Raw genomic sequence first — 20,906 nt, forward strand, 5'->3', positions numbered from 1 at the left:
TGGGATAATTAAATGGGATTTAATAGATCAATTTTCTAAATCAAAATGAGTGGTAAATAAAAATCGCATCATGTGACTGGTGTAGGTCTGGTATCAAAGTTCTCAGGTCTCGCCTGATTATTTACAGGGCCTCTGACGTGACTTGATGACTTTGTAATGCAATTCGTCAATATAATCAACATTTTCATTTTTGACTTGTGCATAACAGACATGTTACAGACGTGTTCTGTAGTATTACAGAAGTACTGTAATGGTTGGAAAGAGAGATCTCCACAAAATATGCATGTAATATGTATATAAATAAAGAAAAGACTGATATGATATTGGTGGATATTATTGGATACAAGGTTAATAGGAGTAGGAGGAATTCCATTTAATAGGAGAACAGCGTTGCCGATTTTATGTTTTGTCACTGCCTTCTATAATAGAGGAAAGCTGATAACGTTATATCTGATGAAATATCAACTGTTCATTCGGTACCAGTTTACAACGGACACATCGGGTATTTAAAAAGATGTACTTACTCTATTCCTTATAAAAATTATGGATTTGATTAAAAAACCAAGTTATTTCAAAATGGATTGTGTTGGTTGTAGAGTAAAATATTTAGGGAGAACGAGGTTCAAAGATGAGGAAGTTTTAGATTTTATGTTGGAACACAATATTTTTACAACGTAAGTGTTACAACGTGTAAAATGTGTGGGGAACCGTGCAATTTGGCCAAAAAGTGAAATAGGCCTACTAGTGATCAAATAGAAGGGACCATACCTAGATTTGGTGTAAAAGGCTGACTTCCCTGGCTAACTGATTGAGTTCCAGTTTAGTAGAAGATATGACGATTGTGAGGAGCGCAATCAGCGCATCCACTATTTCTTTGAGGCGGCGGTGAGTTGTATGTCCCCACGCACTAGTAGGGTAAGGTTGGGATGGGTTTGGTGAGATTGGTTTTCCTTTTGCATTGGAGTTTTGAGTGTTAAACAGTGAATTGACTGTTGTCACATAAAATTTTTCTGAAGTGTTTTAAAAACAATAGTGAAATTAAAAAAAAGAAAACTATTTGATGTGTCCATTATAAATAATTACCGTTCATTCTTGTTTAAACAATACATTATATTCTATTCGTCAAGAAAATATATTTCTTATGCCCGGTTGCAGAGTCCACACATAACTCCACCTATAGGCTATATCTATGTAAGACATAAACTAAAATCATACACATAAACTGTTGGCCGTTGCTCAGTCGTTTTGTAGAGGACTTTTAGCTATAGGCGGCTTTAGTAACACACATAGGTCACACTGCTGCTCTGTTACGAAAAGTGTGATCCAGTTGCCATATGAAACCTAAAGCTAAGTTCACACTAGCATGTAGCAGTGGCGCCACTTTTACTGGCTTCAAAGTGGCGCCAAAAATGGACCGTATAAACCCCTAATGACGCGCCATTTTTAGTGGAGAGGCGCAGTGGCGAGCCAACTGGAGTCACGCCACAAATATATGTTTTGACAAATATTATTGGTGCCAGTAGCGACTGATGCGCCATCTGTACTGACGCGTCACTTGCGGTGGTCCGGGTAAACCACAGTGCCAGTGCTAGTGACGGACGTCTAGCTCCATTTTCATTTGTTTACTTAGCTTGATCTCTGTATAAACGTGTTGTTTCCTGGGTTTAATCCGAACAATTCCTCCAATAACTCTTCACTAACCAATCAATCAATCACTGTTCCTAACACATTCCGAACACTCTCAATGTAATCGGACATTTTGAAGGTAATCAGACAACAGCTAAAAAATTAAACCAACCATTTCTGTGCAAAAAACTCGAATGTCTCCATGAAAATGGCGCCATTAACAGTGGCATGGCTTGAAAATTCCCTTTTGTGTGTAAACCGCTAGTGTCATGACGCTATACGAGGTAGAAGTGTAAAAAGGAATAGCTGTGAACATATCTAAAAGCGCTCACATAAGTTCCTCAAAACAAGATGGCGGAACATCACGTCGTCTTCTATATTTAAGAATATTGTGAGGTTATGTTTGCAAGGTATCCTGATAAAGGTGATCCAATATTGCTAGTTCATCTTTGTGTTTGCAAACTTTGTTGTCAAATGTTGCAAATTGAGATATGATACTATTAATGTTTTTACTATACTCTTGTAAAACGTTCGAATTTGTTTTCTGTGATAAAGTTTTCTACGTTTTCATTATAGTCTGTTTTATTATTAGCCTGCTATTGTGTTCTCTTTTAGGCTTTTGTTATTATGGCTTGTTTGTTCCTTAATTTGTATGATATAGAATTGATTAATTTCCTGTCTTCTTTGAATTATAAATAAATATATATATATAATATATAATTATACTGAAGTATAAAATTTTAAAGCTTGAACTTTGAATAAATTGAAATTCATATTTGTAAAACAACTTGTAATTTGAAACCTTTTAAAAGTCAAAAGCCAGGTTTTAAAAAAGACGGTTAAATTTTAATCTTGATTAAATGCCACAGAAACCAATCAGAGAAGGCTTTTTTAAAAAGAAGGCTTCCCTTTTTTTAGTTCTCTTGGCATTTAATCACGGTTAAAATTTAACAGGCCTTTGTGCAACGTAGCCTATAAAATATCACTTTGATAAAGATTTTGCCGAAACAATAATACCTTCATAACAATAACATAACCTTCAAATTATTTTTAAAACCATGCATTTAGATTTTAACACCACGACTTCGGACCCATAGTTTGAAAGGATGATTTCAGCTTATGAGATGCTCATAAATGCTATCAGACGACTGTGCAACGCCTGAGAAGGGATTTAGTTGAGCGCTTTTAGTTTACCATCCCACATAGCTGTGTGGCGTCTGTGCAACGCAAATTGTGTTTATGTGGATGCACATAGGTTAAATACGAGACTATAAAGTTATGTGACGACTCTGCAACCGGCCATAAATAATTATACATACCGGATTTAATAATACTATAACTACTAATGTATTGTTGATTAATTATATTTCTACATTGTTGAAAACGATCTGGCAACTTTGCAGAAATAGAAAAGGATAGCACTATCTGCTTTGTCGAATAATAGACAAGGATAGCAACACCAATGTTAATCAAATACTGCCATTATAACTTGGACCTTACTTTAGTAGCTAGTTACTAGATTCTAGTTTTTATTCAATCGCCCCTTTTTGAAATAAGATCAAGTCCACTTTCCTTTTCCGTAACAATTTCCAGTCTAGAAAGTCAATTGAATGTCGGACTTGTACAATAATTTTTTTATTCATTGATACGCCATCACCTAACGTAACCTAATACAACACAATCTAACCTAATTCAACCCAACCCAACCAACACTAATACAACCCAACCTAACCTAATTCAATCTAAACCATTCAAATTACATAACTACCTAAACTTTCAAACATTCAAAATTCAACCCAAACCAATAAAATCTAAAAAAAATATTTAAACCTAATCTAACATACGGTAACCTAACCTTGAGATTCTGTGTTGTGGTGTTTAGGCCGTCGAAGCTGGGCCAAATCGGACCGCAGTTTTGCAACAAGTCTGCCGTCTACAACGAGTCAACCGTGGAGGATTTGCGCCTGACCTTGGACGAGTACTGGGCGGACATAGAGGGCACAGGCGACGAGCGCTTCTGGGAGCACGAGTGGCTGAAGCACGGCACATGCGCGATGACTGATCGCCTGCTGCGCACCGAACGCTCCTACTTCGAACAGGGCCTCGCCTGGAACAAGCAGTACAACGTGAATGACATGCTTAACGCCGCACAAGTGCGTCCCGGCGACAACAACCAGGCCTACAATGTCACCGTCATCGCCGACGCCATACAAACCGCTACCGGCAAGGCGCCCCGCATTCAGTGCATTCATGATGTGGTCAGTTACCTTTGGGCCTCATTTTATTCCATCAAATTATCAGTGTGTTTAATATTGTTAGAGTTCTTTGATAGTGTAATCCATATACATCATTATATTCCATCAAATTATCAGTTATTTAATATTGTCAGAGCTCTTTGGTAGTGTAATAGGTCATCTTTTATCAAATACATTCGAACCTCTTCATAAAGATTCTCTAAGGCTGGATACTAACGGTAGGACATGCATGATAAATGCATGTTTATCATGCGCACACACACATGTTCATCTATATCTATTTTTATTTTTTACAATATTGAAATTGAAGGAAATAATATGATGAAGGAAAGAATCGTCTTAAGCTGCGTTTACACCAATGTTAACAAATGTTAATAACTTCATACTTATAGATTCTATTAGATTGAACATAACTTATCATACACATGTTGAATATATGACTGTGTTTATCAAGCTCCGTTCAATTTAATAGAATCTATAAGGATTAAGTTATAAACATTTTGTTAATAACTCTGGTGTAAAAGCAGCTTTCAACATGGACGGTATATGAAATACACGAATGACGTCTGAACAACTAAACTGATTAACTTCAAATTTTGCAAAAAATTCTGAATTTACCGAGGGTATACATAGGATTATTGTTATTGCTATTAACAAATTCATTTAATTTGGATGTGATTCATAACCTACGTAATTATAAAAGCCCAACCAAACAGGGCTTTCTCCAAGTAACTCCTTAGCTTAGTTGTATTGAATTGGATTTATTGCCAAAAATCACAAATACATATTAGTACAATATAATTACCAGAGTATACAATACAAATATACATTGATTGTAACTTGAGTATAACAATATTATCAATGTAGCCTAATATTTGGCACTGCCAACATAAGATTCCTTGTGTGTCTGCAGTGAGTTGCAGTCTACTTACTCTGCTTCAATTATTCAGTTGGTAGCGAGCGCAATTGATGAATCAAAGGTTGCAGGTTCGAAACATAACAAACCATTTTTTTCTGGAAATTTCCAACTTTTAAAGATTATCTACGTAATTTTGAACAAAATAATGAATAATTCTTCTTCATTAGACTCCGGTTACAACGCGGTTGAAGGGACCATCCGTTTCTGAGCGCTAAAACTAGAGTTGCCATTTATTAACAGTTAGTGGAAATAAGTTCCAAGACAATCAGGTACTAAGCAGCTATTTAAATCACTTTGCCATCCTTATTTATTATACTGTACACTTTGAACACGCTTTTGATAAATATTTTATGATCTTACTTTCTAAAATAGTCATTGAAAATTTTTTATTTTTTCTAGAATTTAGGAATTTCCTGTTTATGCTACTTGAAGTCTCATACAAATTTGACAGTATCATGTCATCACTCTCATTCTCTCTCCCCCCACACTCATAAAAAGAAATCAATTGTTTCACTTGATTAAAAGCCTGAGAAAGAGTTGGAGGTTCCACAAATTCCTCTTCCATTTCAAAATCATCTGTATTAGTTTTATTCTCTCCTAAAACTTGACCGATTAATTCTTCATCTGTTACACTCCTATTAGCTATAACATTTTCGTCGAAAGAAATGAATGAATGTAGCTATCCAGGAATGTTATGCTGTTGAATCCATTGGCTTAATGGTATGTTATCTTTGTCATCCTCGTCATTGATTGTGTTTTCTATACATAGTGTAGAATCTGATAATCCTGCATGATTGAAGCAATGCGCTATTGTAGATTGGATAACTTTATTCCATGCCTTTTGAAGAAATCGACAAGCATCAAATAGAGTACCTTTTTCAAAGTTTAAAAAGTCTTCATCATGGAGAATACTTATTGCTAGTTTTTTCGATGAGCTTTCAAGTAAAGCTCATGTAATCCTCGCTGTGACTGACCTCTAGACAATCTTGAACAGTTTGAGAATGACAGAATGAACGTTGACTAATTTCAATATATAGGTATTATCTTCCTATTTTATATTCCATCTTCTGATTTAAACGTTCATTATCTTTTCATTCTATCTAGATGTCGAAAAATGAGTCAAATAAAGAAGGTATATTCATTCCATTCATGAGTAGTCTATTTTATCCAATATAAATGATAAATTCTAACAATAAATTTGCAGTATGAATTTTTGGAATCTCCTCCATGTGTACTATTAAATGTTAATACTATTGTTATTAATATACTATTAAATAGTATATTATAATAACATAAAAAACGTTGAGAAAGATTTGAAATTGATAAATATTGAAAGAGCATTGTCAAAACCAACTGTTTATAGTCTAGGGTGCCATAAGGGTGAGTGTGAGCAAAATGCTCACGCGCGACCACTGACGTTCTGCAAGTCCGTGTGACTACTCGCGTGTTAATGACTCCTTGGTCCATTGGCTGAATTACACTCGTACAATTTGTAGGCAAGAAGATAGGTTTGATGTTTTTCAGTTTGTTGATCTTTGGATGTGCTGTGCAGTTGTCCGCTAGTAAAGCTACACTCTTGCCTTTTCTATGTAACTCCTTATTCCAAGCTCTAATTCATGTTCAAAAATCTCCGACGTCATCCAGTCTTTCTTGTTTGCTGTATACTTGACCGGCAATTTTTTACAGATTTGAAACATCGTGGATTTCTTGATTTCCCAATCACTAGAAGTTTTTCCTTTCACATTGGCACAAACAAATACAGTGATGCGTTCTTTCAACAACTTCTCGCCAATACACTTCTCTCCTTTAAATTTAAAGTGTTTTGGGGAGCAAGTCTATAAAAAGTCCAGTCTCATCTCCATCAAATATATTGTCACTGCCGTAGTCCTCTAGAATTTTTGGCCACTCAGATGCAATCTATTCACGAGTAACATTTTGATTGACTTATTTTGCTTCAACTCATACCTTACCAAAGAAAATTTTGTGATGTTTTTTGAATTGTTCAACCTAGCTACTAGTGCACTCAAAGTCTATATTTATAAGTCCTGCTAGTTGTTGTGCTTTAGCTTGTAGAATAAAGCTGCGTTTACACCGGAGTTAATTACAAAAGTTTTTAACGTTTTTGTTCTCAACTGATGTTAATTAGAAAAGTCAATAACATCATGTTAAGTTGCGTTTACACCGGCGTTACACCGGAGTCGGTAAAGATCAAAGGAAATGTGTTATGTTAATAACAAGAGCCTCTTTTATCGCATTAACTTTTGCTAATAACAGGTTACTATCTTCCCCGCAACCCCCTCGCCCACCCTACAACTACAGCTGTTCCCTAATAACTACAGCTGCAGACGAAACTCGTGACAAAGTTATAACTTTTGTTGATAACAGAACTAGCAGCCAAAAGAAAATGTTATTAACTTATGTTGAAAACTTTTGTTTTAAACTCTGGTGTAAACGCATTATAATTTATTTACACTAGTAGTTCTGTGAACAGTAGACCCCACGCAGTATTTTCATCCACAAGTACCTGATTGAAACTATAGACCTTATGGAAATACATCAATAGACTGGCTTCTCCACACTTCTGTGTAATCACTTGTCAGCTGATTCATGATGAATAATTCTATAGTCTTATTTTTACTTTCCTTGCCCTATTACCATAGGTAAGGAAAGTATTGCTTTCCGAAAAAAATTAAGGTACCCCAATTTGTGAATTTCCATACGTTTTAAGGTCCCCTGAGTCCAAAAAGGTGGTTTTGGGTATTGGTCTGTATGTGTGTGTGTGTGTATGAGTGTGTGTGCGTCTGTGTACACGATATCTCATCTCCCAATTAACGGAATGACTTGAAATTTGGAACTTAAGGTCCTTACACTATAAGGATCCGACACGAACAATTTCGATCAAATGCGATTCAAGATGGCGGCTAAAATGGCGAAAATGTTGTCAAAAACAGGGGTTTTCGCGATTTTCTCGAAAATGGCTCCAACGATTTTGATCAAATTTGATCAACAACAGATTATTCAGAGTAAAACAAGGTGCCGACGTCTCCGAATTGGAGGAAATAAGGGCTGGAGTTCCACAGGGTAGTGTTCTTGGACCAGTTCTTTATGTGTTGTACACAAGCGATCTTCCTGAATTGGATGCAGTGACAATAGCTACTTTTGCTGATGATACTGCAATACTGGCAGAAGGGGAAACAGTACAAGAAGCAGCCACAAAACTACAGAATGCTAGCAACAGATTCAGTGACTGGACCAAAAAATGGAGAATTCGATTAAATGAGATGAAGTCTATTCATATCAACTTCACAAACAAAATTATCAATGACCCGATTCGAATAAATCTGAATTGGAATGTAGTACCACACAGCAACACAGCAAAATACCTTGGAATGACTCTTGACGCCAAGTTTAAATGGAAAGAGCATATCAAGATTAAAAGGAGCGAGCTAGGACTCAAATACAGTAAAATCTATTGGCTGTTGGGCCGTCAATCACAACTCTCATTGGACAACAAGTTATCGATTTACAAACAAATTCTAAAACCTGTCTGGACGTATTGAATTCAGCTTTGGGGCTGCTCTAGAACTTCTAACATCAGTCAGATTCAAACATTCCAAAACAAAGTACTGCGGAACATGGTGAATGCGCCCTGGTACATATGGAACAGCGATTTGCACCGAGATCTGCACATCCCCTATGTGACGTGAGATAAGACGATTGGCAGCCCATCATGAGTCACGTCTTCATCAACACGACAGCACCGAAGTCATCCAACTACTAGACAACACTGAACTCACTAGGAGGTTGAAGAGAACAAAGCCCTTTGAGTTGGTGTAGTGCTAGTGGAGTGATTAAAGTATATTGAATAAAAGTGTAGTGAAATAATTTAAAGTAGTGAAATTATAGATTGGAACTGTAGGCTTCACTGGAAGACTTTAGCAATAAAAATTAATTTAGAATAAGAAATAACAGAACAAAATTAATGGTTAGTCCTAGTGACTAGTTTTAATAGAAATAAAAAAACAAAACAAAAAACAATAAGGCTAACGCTAAATCAAGGCTATAAATCAATCGTTTTATCCGATGGGCACGTTATAATATGGTTGTCGCCCATTGACGGTTTAAAATATACATTCAGGCTAGATGGGAGCTATCCGTAAGTGTCTCACCAGCGATAGAAAGTCATATGAATATTTCTTATAATACTGGTTAATCATTCAACCACTAAGCTTAATAACATTTGCTGATACATTCGCTAGGGCTACTTTGCCAGATTAAAGTTCCGCATAATGGCCGGGACACACATATCCGCACCGAGCCCGCGCCGCGGCACGGCCGTGTGACGGACGTACTACGGCGAGTGAGAAAACAAATGCTTTCAAACGACCCATACTACCGCACATACTACCGCACATACTATCGCACCGCGTCAGCACAGTCACCGTGTTTGTTGCCCGAGCCGTGCCCGCGCCGTCACCGACTAGTTCAGATTACTTTTTGACGGAGACGGTGCTGGCTCGTTTAACAAGAAAGTCCACTTTCTCCCTAACAAGAAAGTGGACATTGAGTATGAAATATTCCATACAAATACTATACTATGTATAATATTTGAAAAATATGGTTGAACGGAAAATAAGTTAAACCAAAAGTGAAAGTATATAACTAAATAATAAGTCAAGCCAAAGGTATGATATGATAAATAATAAAATAAACAACAAAAAGTATAAAAGAAAACTAATTACGTTTAGATACATGAGGCAGAAGATAACAATTTTATTGCCTGTATATATTTCCGATACATGACTGATTGTGGTATTGTTATGCACCGAAATATGCACTATGATTCTCATTTTCTGTGTCTACAGGTAATTAGTTTAAAATTAAAAATGTATATTAAAATCTGATGTAACAAGCTTTAATAGTGTTATATTATTAACAATAGTTTAACACAGAAATCAGATCACAGTAGCACTACAGAACTGAGACACTGCTGCCACTCGGCTGTCGCACGGATATGTGTGTTCTCCTATCATCATCACCGTGTCATGGACGTAGCTTGGCCGTACCTCGGCACGGGCTCGGTGCGGTTATATGTGTCTCGAGCTTAAATTTGTGTTAGGTTGGCTGATGGCTGTAAGTTGCAGATGATTTCCAAACAGGGCAAAAACTTTCTCAAATTTTCAATTTTCTTTCCAAAAATATGAAAAATGTCTGAATTAACAGAATTTAGTGCATTTGTTACAGATGGAGTATACTTGAAGTAGTTTATTTCTTAAATAAATTACAATTATTAAACTGCTGTAAAAATTGTTAAGAAGCATTCAATTTATGAAACATTCCATACATTGTACCTATGAAACATTAAAAATTGGTTGTTAGTGGTAGTATTAATTTAACGTTGTTTATTTTTTCATTCACACTTGAAAATTACTTGGAAGTTTGAAATATTTTGTGTGAGAATGAAAATAAATGGTTACTTTCATTTTCAATTTTCTTATACAATAGTAACCCTGATCAAGAAAGTGGACATTGAGTATGAAATATTCCATACAAATACCATACTATGTATAATTTATTTGAATTAACAGAATACATGATAATTATTCATTCGCATTGCAATTGTTAGAAAGCATTCAAAATTGTATAATAAATCCTTATTGCTAGAATACAGGTACATTCAATTTTGATATACATATAATACATTGAAATTTCTGTAACTAGAACACAAGTAGCTTCTCAACGTTCTATTTTATTTTCTCTACACGAATAAGATATTTCTTAAATTGTTTGAACCTAGTAGTTTCTCGGCTGAAAATGATCAAGACATTGTGTATTTATCTTACGATATCATTGTGTACATTGCTTACAATTTACGTAGCCATCAGTGTGTTAACATCTATTTATTTACAAAGGCAACTTTCTAAAAAGGCATATTTTATTGTGTGCATAGCTTAGAAAATGAAGTGATATACATTCAAAGTCTTATTCTTTCAATTATATACATTCGATTTTATTAAAACCCGGCCTGTTTTCTAGTCTGCTTTCATTCATATAAAAATGTTGTTCAATTTGTTGCACTATTTTTGAAGATTACCCACTGAAAAGATTATAAAATTGAGTATTGACATAGAATAGAACAATTGTATAAGTTTCCTGTGGTATTGAGTTTGCAATAAGAGTGAATTTGATTTTGACAGAAAACCGGGCTGCCATTCCTGTTTGAGGTGCGCATCTGTTTTGACAAGAACCTGACACTGACCGACTGCTTTGGAACCCGGGCGAGCGACACGTGGATGTACACAGCCGGCTCCACCCACAGGTGGCGTGGCGGAGGCGGCATGGAGGTGAAAGAGTCCGCCAAAGTGGTGACCAACTGCCCGATGGACAAGCCCATCATGTACCCTGGCAGTGTGCCGTCGCCCCACCGCAGGCGTGCCCTCTTTGAAGACGACCAGCCCCAATTCTTCCTTGTCAGGTTTTACAAAACGTTGAAACTGCTTATCTGGGCTACATTATAAGACAATCTAACGTGTTCTAAACATATCTGGAGCTGTATTCAGGAATTTGAACATGCGACTATTTTATGCTGGGTTGTGTCAACCGGGATTAGCCGTGCGATTAGTTGTGGTCCCTGGCCCCTCAAACGGTGAAAGCGAGCTGGTATAGATGGTACAGTCTCAAGAGTAAGGATAAAATTGCAGCGGCGTAAAGACAGCCGTGACTGAACCATCCATAGTAGTGTGACGGAATTTTGTTTCTTGTACATATCATTCCTTCTATCTCTGCGTGCGCACTGTCCAAAGATTAATTGAGAATAGAATAGTAAAATTACTTGATGATGGGAGGCAGGAAGTAGACTGATCCATGACCTCACCACAAACTTTTCAGTGATCTATCGCATATGGAGATGGAAAGCCAGGACTCACAACTAATTTTGTTTGATGCAACCTAACATTATAGAATGTTTATGACTATCTATGACTAATGGCTATATCTGAGGCAACGCACTACATTTTCCACTGAAAACAACGAAAACCATTGATGCTACGTCGGAGCAACTAGTACTAACATTCAACTTTTATATTAGTGGCTAGCCTTATACTATTTGAAATTCTGTTTTAATGTGAATGTTTAAGGAGGAACTAGAATACGATTTTTAAAACATCTATATATTTACGTTTGTTTGAACTGCATTTGGTAAATTATAACATGAAAAATCGAAAGAAAAGCTTGAATTTTTTTGAATAACATTTTTGTTAACTAACCTTATGTTGAACTCTCCTTCGTACAGTGAGTTGCATAATGGAATAGAATAGTATTATGAAGATTTATTACTTCTGGGGACTTGAACTGGGATTTGAATGAAAGTAAATGTCAGGTTTTTTCCTTGCACAACGCCATTACAGAATAGATTATGTGGAATAAAATTACACCGAATCTCTTGTATATAGAATGGTGTTAATTTCTTGATTTACTTTTGATTGAAGTTTTAGAAGCTTCTTCAATGTTGATGAAAGGAAATGTTCTTGTATTGTTTGTAGATGTAACTAATTCAACTTAATATTGTTGTTAAATATTTGCACTGTTATGGGTGTAGTTTTCCTGTCATTATCATGATAATGATCTTCGATTTAAGTACAGCTATCGCACATAGAAATAATTATAATAGAAGAAAATATAGCCATAGACGATAAGGTAATAGTTTTCAACTGTAACGACAAATTTAGTAGTTTACATCTGACGTGGTATAAATACCGTATTTAATTTAGCTCCAATAATGTCCAATTATCAATTATTATGATTTCATTTTGTTTCTATCAGATGGACTTTTGTTACATAGATGAGATTTTCTACCTTAATTCTGTTGGTGATTCTCGAATTGTGTACTTGTACTTCTATTGATCTTATAGTCGTTATAGGATTCTTCCAATGACTAGATTATGATGTGACTAGATTATTTACAGTGTTCAACAAAGAATTTACAGTGACTAATTGGTTCAATTCCAATGACTAGACCTTATAGAATAGGTCCTGATAGATTTAAGGTATCACAATTTCTGAAGTACATTTATTTGAGAAACTATTCATCTAATAAAGCTTTAGTCAGTTTGAAACCCCTTTATTCTAATTTTGTCTTTAAGTTAACTAACGTTTAATACCTCGTATACTTATCAATTATATATTTTTCTAAACCAACAACCTTATAATACAACAAGTGCTTTTAAGGTTGTTTAAATAACCTTGCTTCTCAAGGTTTTCTGAATAATTTTTATCCAAATAAGTCGTTCGGTAATTTTTTCAAACTTTGTTTAGCAATATGATCAAACGATTTCCTTTTAATTCCAAAATAATAATACCGGTATTCTGTTTATGAAAGTAATACTTTCTTACAATTCTCTATCAACCAGCTAGGTCAATATGTATCTAATACGTGTTAAACTTGCTCTGTTTCAACAGCGAAATTTTTGTAGAAAGTGTTGTAGAATGTGAAAAGTAATATTTTCAATAAATTACAATTATTTCTTGCTTGAATGTTGAGCGAAAACTGAGAAATCATAAACTGAGGTGAGATTTGAAGCCCATTTAATACCTTCTCAATGTTATCAAGAATTTTTTCTGATAAATCATTTATCAAAGAAATTTATAGATGGGGTATTTATATAGCCATAATGGACTTAAAGCAACTTGTAGAATATTCAAAATCATTACAGTTTTTAACAATTTTAGGTACTGACAAAACTTATGATTTATGTCAAATATTAATGTGAATAATATTTTCGTTTCATCTGTTACTTGAAGTTGTGCGTTTCATCATGCTTTAATTAATTTTGAATTAGTATTTTTCTCGAAAGATAGCAACATTCGAGTATATCGTATAGGTAACATAAAGGTATGTTCAATTCTCACCACTACTACATTTTGATCATTCTAGAAAAAACTGTTCATGACTTATCACCAACTGAATAAGATTCTACTTTTCTTGCTCTGGGATTGTTCTCTCTCAAAAGTAACATTAAATGAACACTTAAAGCAAGAAATGAATTTGATCAGTCACAAAAGTTCTTTACTAGCTTTTTTATAGATTTTATTTGCTCTAATTACACTCATAATAGTAATTTGATAGTTTTATGTGTTTTTAGACATGCTGAAAAAGACAATTTGAATTCACATTTTGTTCTTCTATAGTAAAGATGCTCTTACTCAGCTGTCGTTGCTTTATTCATTAATTTAATGTTAATTACTATTTTGAAAACATGAATTTACTTATTTGAAATTACTTATTTGATCAGAATATTCTATTTTCTATAACATCGAAGATTGTTTACGGTCACATCCAAATTTTAATGAAAAGCTTTAGAAAAGTATTAATTTTGTACAACGTAATATAGGAGTTGTACATCGCATATGACTTGCTTTCTAATAACTTAATTTATATTTATAAATATTTAAGTTGTGATTCACCTTTATTTTGAGTTTGACTTTGTGATACTTTGATTGCAAAAAAGTATAATTTTGTAATGTTGTCCAATGAATGTAAATTAATATTATCAAATGAGTATTTTTGTATATTACTTAACTTCTTATGAATAAAAAATATATGAAAGCTTTGATGGTATTTCTATTTTATTCTGTGGAAAGATTTAAAACTATAGATGTTTATTGATCAGCTAATGCTATCTGACCTATTTTTTGACTAATTACAGTATTATGACGCAGGAAAAAATCCATTTCGGCGACTCTTGCACTATATTTATGGGTTTTGTTAATTTAGATTCAAAGGTCCATTAACCTTTTGCATATTACAAACTATGCCATAATACGATCACCTTGATCTCTAAAGATCGAAACCACTAGCATCATCAATCTCCAGTTTACTACAGATTGATAATGATGTAACAACCGAAACTAATATTTAAGATTGTTTTAATAAATGAGTGGTTTTGTCAATATGAGGTCTTTTTCATTAAATATGGATATCTATCACAATATCACATTCACAATGGTGTAATATCAAATTTATCCTAATGGTTTGATAATATTTTCACCTGTTCCTAAGGACAAGTATCGGTTCCTTAACTAATATCTTGATGTTAAATATGAATGGGACTAAAAACTATTAAATAAAAAGTCCAATTTAGAGCACATTGAATTACAATTTAATGGACTTTTTGCCATTCTTGAAAAATTATTACAACAATTTGAAACACATAAACATCATGATGTATCACAATCATCCACCAAATAAATGTTGCCTACCTAAAAAAATCCTATCATGGGATCAAATATCTTCTTACTACCTCAACATTTGATAATTTAAAATAATTTTAGAGATATAAAAATGATAAGCTTACAAATATCTTAAATTCTATAACACTCATGTGAAGACAAGTCACGCTGTATGGCTTTTATTATTATACTTCATGATACAGCTCTTTGAATAAAAAAACTTATTAAACAAAAGGTATTTCACATTATTTAACACATTATATTACACTTTCTAACACTGAAGTACAAAATTTTACATTAATTTACTAAGAGCTAATAACAAATAATGCTTCTATTTCAGTCATTTTTATACAAGAGAGATTCACACCCTAGGATCAAAGCCTAAGTCACTCCATTACCAACCTAATATAAATAAAGAATTACATCATTTAATATTCAATAATTCAAATAAAAATTTATTTTAATTAATGCTGTTTTTATCCAATTTAACCCTTGTTACTGTTAAAATTCATTTAAGAAAGAATACTTTATTACTTCAAAAAGAAATCAAATCAATTAATTCGACTATCAATACCCTGTACTGTAATTTGACTATCAATAGGTACCCTGTACTGTAATTTGACTATCAATAGGTACCCTGTACTGATCTTAAAAATCGATTTTGACTATCAATGTATTGTCAATTTTACAATTGGTTTTCAACCTAAAATTTGTAACATAACAACAACAACATAGCACCTTGATAGCAGTCAAATTGAAAATCTAGATTTCTATTATCTCTGTAATAAATGGAACTTGCTAGATGACAATACCATTTTAATTTTTCCTCAATTGGTCCAGGACCTCCTATATACTACCGGACCTGAGCCTAGAAAAAAAATGGCCGCCGTATGTGGTGGTCTTATAGAAATTCCTACTGAGAAAAAATCACTAATCAACTGTTAGAGAGCGTCTCAGTTTGTCGAAATCTCAGTTCGTCTAGTTGCCGTTTAAAATATCATTGCAGGCCACCACATACGGCGGCCATTTTTTTGTAGGCGCAGTCCGTATATAGGAAGTCCTGATTGGTCCTAGAAGGACCAAAACTAGTGCCTGAAGCTGATGCCTTAAACTCCTGGTGCTGAAAAAAACGAATAGTTGCCCAGTAGATTCATTGAATGAATACAATAGATTTTTCAGGGTCGCTAGAATTGGCTAATTCGGAACTCGCTGACTCAATGTTAATCTGCCGTATGAAACTTAACTGCGCTGATCGGAATTGACTGACTGTGGAAGTGGCTGTTTCTGCATCGACCGGAATTCGTTGACTGAGAATTCACTGACTCCCTCTTTTCAACAGCAGTCGACAGAAATGGCCAAGTCTGGAACTGGCTAACTGAGAATCTACTGATTATTGCGTCATCGTCTGCTTCGTCTGCTACTCATTCCCTCGCACTCGGTCCTGTTCACTCTTTCACACTGGGACGGATAACAGATTGCGGCACACTAAGCACGTATATTTTTTGGTAGCTTATTTCGGTATATAAATTATTGGATCTTATGTAAAATTTGCTGATAAATCCATTAAAACTAGTTAGTTTAGTAACTCTGATGGTTATTGAAATAATAGGCATAATATTATGCCGACACCCATTATTTTCTCCCGTTAAGAGTTGATCAACTTGATTATTTGATTGTTAAACCAAGTATTCAAATTGGATGAAACCTAAATAATGAATATAACATTTTCAATCACCCAATAGTTTGAAATGCTGCCATACTTCCATACCTCAGGAATCAGGATTGAAAGGAGGCAAAAAAGAAAAAATACTATCAATTTTGAAGAATCAATGTTTTGATTAAGCCTCGTTTAGACTATTTAACTGTTATAAAACAATTTTATATCACAAAAGTTACAGAAAATTATATAACTTTGTTATAAAATAAAAAATAAACATTCTCAAACAATAAATATAATATTGTCATATAACATTACTGACTCAGAGTCTCAGTCAAGTTGGATTATGGACTCAATGTAGTCTCTCATAAGAGTATCTAGTATACCAATATCTGTTCACAGTAGAATTTTTAGTATGGGATCATTTTCCGAAAATGAATTGCTACAAGAATAGAACTTTCCACTATGCATTTATGCAATCTAACACCTGGAAAGTGAATGTAGCCTATGCAATCATAAGGGGAAATTTGTTTGAAAATGATCTGTATATAACAGAATTTCCAGCATTCAAAAATACAAATTAATCTAGTGAAGGTCGATTCCCTGCCTACTCCCCCCCACAAAAAAAAACTCGTTACATCATAAAACACCAGACGATGCAGACTATAACACATTTGTGTAATTCAATACTAGTCCAGTCAACGAAAGATTATAGAAGGAAACGTTTAGAACACAATTTTTGACCCCACAACTCTTTTAAGGATAGTAAGTAGGTGAACATTACAAAAGTCCTCACTCCTACCCCCTGTGTAAAGGGGGTGGGGGTGGTTTAAAAGTTCCTTATTTTGGTTTTTTGCATATTATCTTGAACAAATTCGTCTTTCGGAAATTTTTGTCGAATACAAAAATTAAAGCTTACGAATTAACCTACAAGTTTCATCCTTAACATTTTCCCATATATCTCATAGTTTTCTAGATATTAGCTCTTGAAGGAGTCACATTTTTAAGGAAACCCTTCCGGCTCAGATTTTTTCATCTTTTTGGCCTTATAACTTTTCCACGATTGAATGAAAAAAATCTGTGCTAATCATGAGCCTATAGAGCACCTTATTCTCTTCAATTTCATGTATTTTTTCATTATTTTACGCATCTCCCTACGATTGTTGCAGCCATTATAATGTTGAGTGTAAAAACTTCAGTTCAACAACAATAGATCAATTGACAGGGAAATTTGGAGGGAATGTTTGGAGCACAATTTTTGATTTCGCAGCTTTGTTTGGACTACTTAGAAGGTGAATATATCAAAAGTCCTCATCCCTACCCCTTGTGCTTAAGGGATGAGGGTGGTTTGAAAGTTTGGTTCATTCATTCCTGGCTTACACGCATGTATCTTGAGAATAATGCATTTCAGCGACGTGATTAACTGAACAAAAATTAAGCTAGATGAATTTCCTACAAGTTTTGTACAGTAGAGTTTTGTGATATCTCCTTTAATTTTTGAGATATTCGCTTTTAAAAGTGTGAAATCTTTGAAAATACAGTTTTTCTTACAACTTTTTGCACTTTCAAGGCTTATGACTCAACAAAAATGCATTGAGAAAATAAGTACTGAACGTTGGGTTGTAGAGGATCAATTGTCTTCAATTTGATGTATTATTTCAACATTTTATGCTTTCCCATCATAAAAGCAGTTATAGCAGCTTTAGTGTTGAGTGTGAAATTCTCAATACAGCAATAATTGATCATTTATCAATGTAATTTGAACACAATATCTGGAACACAATTTTTGATTCCGCAGATACATTAAGACTAGTTAGGAGCTGAACACATTGAAAATCCTCATCCTTAAACCATGTGCTAAAGGTGAAGTACCGACAAGTTGATACTTGTTGCTGTATTGACAATTTCACACTCAACACTGAAGCTGCTATAACAATTGATGGAAAGCATAAAATGGTTAAATAATCTATCAAATTGAAAAGAATTTTCTCTTTCCAATTTGATAAGACTTGACCTCCTCTGTTGACGAAACTCAATTGGATGATGAAAACATGCGGATTTATTTATTTTACATGCTGAACTTAATAATATAAAATAAATAAATATTCATTTATTGACATAAAACATTTTCCAATGAATGGCCAACGTCAGAACAATTTTTAAGTTACATAATTTATAAGCTTCAGACAATAGAAAAAGGTTACATAGTATGATGATTAGTCTAATCAAAAGTTATATCAAATTCACCTTCTTATAATTATAATCTAGGAAGTTGATTTCAATTTCAAAAATCGGCAACTTTATATAAACATTCATCCTTAAAGATATTTTTACTGTGTTTTTGAAAACTATACCCTAAAGATCTCTAACAATTACTATATATAATCAGTCATATAATATAGCCTACCTGTTTAAAGCCACCATCCTCCTTCGAGATCTAAGATTCAGTTTTAAGAAATGATCCTGTGCCTAGTATTTATAACTCGCACTTTGCACTCGGCAGGGGGCTTCGCCCCCGGCACCTCTGAAAATGTTTTTCTGGTTTATAAATTTTTGGAATTTATTTCAACTCTTCTCTCATGAATTATACAAAAGTCATTGTTTCGAAGAAGTAGTAGCCATGAAACTGAGAGACAAGGAAGAAGATAGGAAATGGTATTGAATAGAAAGAATGGAGAAACAACAGCCAGCAGGTAGTGTGCCATCCAGGATAGGGTCGGTTGCACAAAAGCCTGACAAACTTTAACCATGATTGAATGCTATGTGAAGAGAAGCATTCTTTTCTTCCCTAAATGACTTCCCTAATTGCTTCTTTTGGCATTTGATTAAAATTCAACAGGCTCTTGTGCAACTGGGACAATGCCTTTGTTCAATTCGGAGTAATCATAAAATATCTTGTGATTTATAATTAGATTTTCTATTGAATAGGTCAAAGGCCTATTCATACAGCAACCACATAGTACAAATTGCATTATTGTATTATGTGGTCGCTGTATTCATAGCCCAAAACATAGGCCTAAGAAGTCTTGCTGCCCTGACAACTACCTCTGTTCATTGGAATAGAAACTAGTTTTCATATTTTAACCATGGTATCTTTAGTTAACTCAACAAATACGAAAATAATTACTTTCTATGTGACAATAGGAAACATGGAAATAATAAACAAGACATTACCACGAAGCTATAAAAAGTGTGAGAATCTTAATTTTCTTGTAGAAATCGTATTGTTAAATTATTCATAAATACAATTTAACGTTGTACTCTGGAAAGTAAAATAATAATGAAAATAAGGCAAATAAGTACTCCACATTTGATACCTACATGTTTTCCAATGATAATATGTAATCACACAACACAAGATAAGGTTGTTTAATAGAAAATACAATAATAAAGGCAAATTATTATTCCACATATTTGATATGTGAATGTTCTTCAAAGATAGCCGACTATGTGATTACACAATAGGTAGCCTACACAACACACAGATGGAATTAGAAATAATACATGAGGCTAATTGGATAAAATTACTCTATTATTACATTTCTGAATTAACATTGATTCAAACAGAATTGTCTTTAGCAAGTAAATAGTGATTAACACAACGTTATTCAAGGGAAGAATGATTGTATCTGAAGCTCTAGACAGTTTTCTTGCACTAAGAGGACGATATAATTTTCAATGTAGGCTATTAACTTTTTGGAATTGAACATTCAAGAGTTAAACTATGCAATATTTACATTAAAATGACAATAAGATGTATAGTTTTCGAGTTATTTGCAAGAAACCAAAAAATGGTACTTTTGAACCACCACCACCACCCCATCAGCACAGTGGGTAGGGATGGGGACTTTCGATATGTTTACCTCCTTACTACCCTAAAGAGATCAGCGGGGTCAAAAATTGTCTCCCTAACTTTTCCTTCTATAAACTTTTTTGAGCATTCATTGCCTGGACTAGTACCCGCATTCTTCGATGTGTTTATATTTTCATCAATAAATTGTAAATCTCTATGATATTTTTTTCAATTCTTTCAGCCTATTCCTCATTTAAGACATTAAGTCAAGTCACTGATAGACAGTCTGACGCACTGTACAGTTGGCCGAAAACGCTGTGGAGTGTCGTGTTCAGTACTGTTCTGAATGTAGCAAATCGATGGAAATAACACTCCCTTATTCCTTGATCAAAACTTTATTATTGACTAGCATGTAACCCGTGCTCTGCA

General features: G+C 34.1%; 1 protein-coding gene across 1 annotated transcript; it reads left to right on the plus strand.

Moving 5' to 3' along the window:
* Positions 1 to 3,508: 3,508 nt before the first annotated feature.
* Positions 3,509 to 11,744, plus strand: LOC120351676 (ribonuclease Oy-like; the record flags this gene model as incomplete). The annotated part of the gene is given in 2 exon segments (XM_039429626.1): positions 3,509 to 3,884; positions 10,998 to 11,744. Coding segments are annotated over 2 exon segments (697 nt in total), but the record flags the coding sequence as incomplete, so codon positions are not given.
* Between the last annotated feature and the right edge of the window lie 9,162 nt (positions 11,745 to 20,906).

This window comes from Nilaparvata lugens, chromosome 5 (assembly GCF_014356525.2).
Source record: "Nilaparvata lugens isolate BPH chromosome 5, ASM1435652v1, whole genome shotgun sequence".
Taxonomy (NCBI): domain Eukaryota; kingdom Metazoa; phylum Arthropoda; class Insecta; order Hemiptera; family Delphacidae; genus Nilaparvata; species Nilaparvata lugens.